Here is a 6,000-nt window from a genome sequence, read left to right on the forward strand (position 1 = left end):
TGAACTAAATGTCTTTGTCTTGTAACCTAGTTATTCTTAAAAAAAAAAAAATAAAAAATAAAAAATAAAGGTTTTCAATTATTAATTATTCTATTGTTAATTTTCAGATAGAATTTTTGTTCTTTAGAGAAATAAAATGAAAATTCTGTAGATTTCAGCTTCCTGTTACATACAATATTTGAGGACTTTTCCCCATTCAAAATATATATTTTATTTTAAATTGGTGGTAAATTCAGTTTAATGCTTGTTTCAAATGGCAACAATGCTTTGACTACAGATATAATTTACAGTACGGTATCTTTTAAAAATTATTTATTTCTTTTTGACACAGCAAACCAGTCCATTGCTACATGTTTCCCCCTTTAGTGTGGTTTGAGTTGTCCTTCCTCTGGTTCATGGACAAACAGTAAAGCCACTGCACCACAGCAACACCAAAAAATGATATGGACATGAATCCAGTCTGGAAAACAAAAGTATTAATAGCTTTATTGGAGGTTGAGGAAGTGAAGGGGGCAATGAAGCTGAGGGGGTGGTGTTTTGAGGAGGAGAAGGGCATGGCACAAACTTGGGCGGACTCGGCGTTGATTCCAGGTAAAATTTCTGCAAGCTCCATTTCATATTTTTGTTCATAGTTTAGTACCAAGAAATTTTCTCAGCATATTACATCCCCTTTAAAAATACATTTCTGTGATCTGGTTCTCCTCTGTTTGATGGGCAAGCGATAAACCCATTGCACCACTCCCACCTTAAATAAAACATGAATGTGAAGTCATATCATATTCTATTTTATCAAGAAGTTTTTTCCAGCAGATTACATCCCTTTAAAATGAAACTTCTTCTAAGAGCTGTGACAAGAGAGTCGTTCCCCACATGTTAAAGTGCTCATATATTTCAAGGATGAATAAATGAGATTTTAACAAACCAAACTGACTTGTGTTTTTGTGTTTGTGTCTAACAGCTGTGAGCTCTTGGGGTGTTGTTTAGTCCCTCCCAGATGTTCCCAGCGGGACAGGACGTGCAGACATGGTGCACAATAATGCTTCAAATCATTTCACTGTGTCCCCAGTCTCTTTATACTCGGGCCAAGAGGGAGAGGAACAATACCCTTATTTATTTATTTTTAAATCTGGTGCAGGAGGCTTGTAGCTAACAGCTGATATTCGACCAGCTTGATATCATTCTCTGAGAGCAATAAGGAAGTTTCCAGCAGCAATAAAAAAGCCATGACTTTATAGACTCCATTCAGTTCTCCTGTGTTTTGTAGCAACCCATCAGAAGCGGCGCCCACACACAGATAAGGGCAGAAATCAGTAAGTGAGTAAAGATTATTTTTATAGTGTCCTTCACAAAACTCATAAGGCACTTTACGTAAAACAGTTAGAGAACTCAAAAATACAGAATTACAATTAGAAATACAACAAGGCAAGGTTACAGAAAATAAAATGTGTTAAAATCACAATCCAGAGATCAGTGATGAAAGGTAACAAAGTAAAAGTATCTAAGTGCACAGTTTACGTATCTGTACTTTCCTTAAATTAATTTTAAAGTAGATAATTTTTATTTTTACTCCACTATGTTTTGAACAGGTGAAAGTATTTTTTATTATTGTTTGAGACCTGCTGAAAAGACTGAGGGGTTTATTTTTAACATGTTAACAGATTGCTTAAACAAAAATATACAAATAAAAACAGCCGGAAAAAAACAATTTATTCAATTATTTGCTGAACAAAATTCAGCACAAATCATGTATTTGTAGTGTGTTTTGCTCCAGTACTGCTATAAGGAGTTTTTCAGGTCAAAATATGTCTGCTATGTACTGTCCGCACAGCGTTTTATTGTCCAGTACAGGTAGAGCGCCTTTAACTGTGTATTTTAGGTAACATTTTTGTCTTTATTTATGTTTTATATTTTGTTTTCTGTCTGTCCCGGATCAGGACTATGTAACATTAAAAGCCTTTTGTAAAGTTCATTGGGTAAGTAGGCCGCTCTCTGTCCCACTGGGGCCGTGTGGAGCAGAGTCCTCCCTGGAGAGGCTGTGTTGTGTCTGACTTTAGCTGCAGCTGTTTCTGTAAAGTTTACACTCTTTAATATCTGCTTCCACTGTCTGAGAGGGGAGTCATAGAGGCATTTACAATGATTTGTAGAAGAAGAATAGTATTATGACCATTGGAGAGAAGTGGGTTACAGAAGTGAAGGGTAACAGGCAGTATAAAACAATGGCAAATGTAATAGTGAGCTGTTTAGTTTTTATTTAGAAAAAAGTCATATAAAATTAGGTGATCCACTTTAAAGAAGACATGTTGTGCTTGTGTCTACTCTATAGGTATAATCTATGACACAGTGAATCATTATGTTATAATTTGCACATTTTAAAATGCAAAATTCATCTAAAATGACTTAATAAAAGAAACAAGTCCTCTGACTTCTGTGTTAGAAAACTGCAGTACTCAATGGGAGCTGACATCGCTGTAAACATCATCACAACAAAGTCAGTTTTTCTTATGGACAATGTTATATTCTTAGCACACAAATTACAATTGAAAAAAAAAACAAGTGCCTTTCTCAAAGCTGCACTGCGTAACATTTCTGGTGGAGGCTTCACAACACGTTGGCCTTCATGGAGATGTTATTACTTTGCCTAGAATGTCTCAGAATATGACATTAAATCTACCCTGCATTAATTTCATCACAGATGTTTCTTTTATTGTCAGTCACAGATGAGCTCAGAGTAGAGCCACTGCTCCTCCACATTGAGAGGAGGTAACTGAGGTGGCTCGGGTATCAGTTCCGGATGGCACGGGTATCAGTTCCGGGTGCCTCCTGGACACCTCTCTATAGGGGTGTTCCGAGCATGTCCCACCGGGAAGAGGGAACAGGGAAAAAAACAGAACATGCTGGAAGGTCTGTGTGCCTTGAGGTCTGACTGGAGGAGCTGGAGGAAGTGTCTGGGGAGGGGGAAGTCTGGAGGAGCCTCCTTAGACTACTGCCCCTGTGACACAGCCACGGATAAGCGGAAGAAAATGGATGGACGAATTGTGTTTTTATTGCTTAAAAACACCTTGAAAACATCCATTCTTTCTGCTGGGTTGCCTCTCCATAGATCTGACCTGTAACAAGGCCAGGTGGCTTCACCTGCTTCTCTCAGATGTACACTTCTCAAAACAAGGAAAATATTCTTAATTCAAATAGTTTGCAACTTTTCAGTATATGAACATTGATGTAAAGCTGGACTGTGTAACTTTCTTTTGAAGAGTTTACACTTTTATATGGAGCGACTCCATTGGGATAAATTAGCTTGAGACATAAAAAGTACAAATAAATTGGAATAAAAGTTTTCAAAGTGAGGCATTGATTCTGTGTCCCTTTCATTAGTTCAAAGTAGAAAACCCTTCAAGTTAATAAAAGTTAATTTCCCCACTTCTGCAGACAGCCATGGATAGTGAACTATAGCAAAGGTCAAAGGTCAGTCTCATTGTGGTGAACAGGGCCCAGGAGGTTCCATTTGCAGAGAGCAGTTTCTATTGACGCTGACGACTAACACTCCATCTGAGCCCACCGCCCCACTCACAGACAGGGGGTCCATGTCCTCCGGGAGCAAGAACTTATGGGTAAAAGTGTCACCCACTGTGCCGCCATCCAAAACCTGAAGGACAACAAGACAAAGTGCAGAGGAAGCCCATTAAAAAAGTCTATAGCATTGATTTTAAAGTAAACCCTTCCGGTAAGGTCTAGTGAACTGAAACCAGCTACGATCTGTGGCAAACAATGACTTGGAAAAAAAAAACAAAGAAAAAGAGATAAGCTGACAATAGAGTTATGAAAAGAACAACTACATGTGACCCAAACAAAATCTAAACCAGATAAGCAAGGACTGACTCAAGTAAGATTGCGTAGAATGAGCTACTATGGCTAACACGAGTAAAGTTGAGTTTTAAATGTGTTTTATAATAACATTTTGGATATTTTAAACTTTTAATCAAGCATACTATTTTTCTTTGCTTTTGTATGTGATGCTTGGCTGCTATGCCAACAAGTGTATGTGATGTTTCGATTCATCAGTTACTGGTCTGTTTTTGGCTATAGTGAGGAGCCCTTGTGTTCAGAAAATAAACAACAAAAAATTATTTGCCGTGTTTCCTTAAACCACAACGGCACACTATATTAAAGAAGCACTATATAACTTTTCTGATCTCAGTGGATTCACCAGCAAGGATATGTGATTGCTTGGCCTGAAATGGTCCATGTTATGGCATTAAACCAATCTATCTTACATTTATGCAGTATCTGGTGTTTTTATTGCTCAGAAATATCTTAAAAAACACACATATTTTCTGTGAGCTGGATAGCCTATCCACTGACCGGTGCTGCAAACACCGCCCCTGCAGCCAGGTGTTTATAATCAGAAACATCTGGCTGATATCAGGACAATCCTGCATGATGTCACATAGTACTTTAGTGTCATATTTTCTATATAGCAGTTTTCTTGAGGGGACTTTTGGGTGAAGCACTTTGGGAAGCTTAATTTGTATTTTAAATGTGCTGTATAAATAAAATTGAATTGAATAGTTCCATTTTGAGTCCGTGTACCACCACCGCAAGCAGAGACCCACATTGATTACACCCAACACAGAGCTAAGACGCGTGGACCTATATCTAAATCAACAGCGACTGGCCCTCTTTGCAGACGTTTCTCTCTGTAACAGGGCTTTAAGGCAAAAGCTTGAGCCAATTTGTGCTCTGACCTCCGTTAAAAGCTGCTCTACCCCTCCTGAGACCAGACCCGCTCCCACTACGGCCCTTTAAGTTTCATTACCATCAAACTGAGAAGAACGCTGCATAGAATGTCAAGGGAGGTGGGAAAGAGAGAAAGAGTCGGTATACGTTTGTTGTTTTGGTGGGATTATGGGAGAGGTAAACAGCTGTTAAAGGAACACTATGTAGCTTTTCTGGTGAAGGGTGCACCACCTGTTTGTCACCCTGGAGATGTTAGTTTACTTTGAATATTCAACAGTATTGCATTAAAATGATCTCTACTTTTTTTTTCCATCCATCCATTTTCTTCCGCTTATCCGGGGCCTAGTCACAGGGGCAGCAGTCTAAGCAGAGACTCCCAGACTTCCCTCACCCCGGACACGTCCTCCAGCTCCTCCGGTGGGACCCCAAGGCGTTCCCAGGCCAGCCGAGAGACATAGTCCCTCCAGTGTGTCTTGGGTCTTCCCCGGGGCCTCTTCCCGATGGGACATGCCTGGATCATCTCTCTAGAGAGGCTTCCAGGAGGCATCCTGAATAGATGCCTGAGCCACCTCGACTGGTTCCTCTCGATGTGTAGGAGCCGCAGCTCTACTCTGAGCTCTTCCTGTGTAACTGAGCTCCTCACCCTATCTCTAAGGGTGCACCCAGCCACCCTACAGAGGAAACCCATTTCGGCTGCTTGTATCAACGATCTGTTTTTATTCTAGTACATATGTTTTTATGCTCAAAAATACCGTCAAATCTACAATCTTACTGTCAGTCCAATTCAACACATTTAAAATCAACTTCAGCCAAGTGTTTCACATAAAAAAAACTGTGACGAGGTCACCTCTCCACAAACCTGATCTATAACTCTGCCTGGTGATGTCATCTGCATATCTCCGTGGAGTTAAGATAAGTATAATTCCATACTGTGAAACATTCGAGACCAGACAATAACATTGCTATGGAAACAGATGAAGGACCCTCCACCAGAAAAGTTACACTTTAATTATATGAGATATTCTTAAATAGTAACAACAACACCATAGACTCATTTTCATGTGTTTTTGATCAAAACCCATCAGCCCCCCTCTCCCTCCCTCTCCCTCCGTCTCTCTCACCTTTGCGGCCTGTATGACGATGTGCTGGTTGTACGCCATCACGACCACGTCCTGGGGCTCAAACTGACTGACATCCACTGACACAAAGTACATGTCTCCATAGCAACGCACCCCTCCTCCTGCCCCCGGACTGCTGATACTGCTC

At 40.1% G+C, this 6,000-nt stretch overlaps 1 protein-coding gene and 1 long non-coding RNA gene across 2 annotated transcripts in view; both read right to left on the reverse strand.

The window, feature by feature from the left end:
* The window catches only part of LOC129456737 (uncharacterized), a 220,596-nt gene that overhangs the window by 112,493 nt on the left and 102,103 nt on the right, over nt 1–6,000 (reverse strand). The window lies entirely within an intron of this gene.
* Nucleotides 3,351–6,000, reverse strand: part of LOC117379866 (heat shock protein beta-7-like) — a 4,026-nt gene continuing 1,376 nt past the window's right edge. The window contains exons 2-3 of the mRNA XM_033976570.2: nt 5,856–6,000; nt 3,351–3,643 (exon numbers count right to left, since the gene is read on the reverse strand). The exon at nt 5,856–6,000 is cut by the window's right edge and continues 31 nt beyond it. Coding sequence (XP_033832461.1) covers nt 3,470–3,643; nt 5,856–6,000 — 319 coding nt within the window. The 3' untranslated portion in view covers nt 3,351–3,469. The remainder of the gene's footprint in view (nt 3,644–5,855) is intronic.

This window comes from Periophthalmus magnuspinnatus, chromosome 13 (assembly GCF_009829125.3).
Source record: "Periophthalmus magnuspinnatus isolate fPerMag1 chromosome 13, fPerMag1.2.pri, whole genome shotgun sequence".
Taxonomy (NCBI): domain Eukaryota; kingdom Metazoa; phylum Chordata; class Actinopteri; order Gobiiformes; family Gobiidae; genus Periophthalmus; species Periophthalmus magnuspinnatus.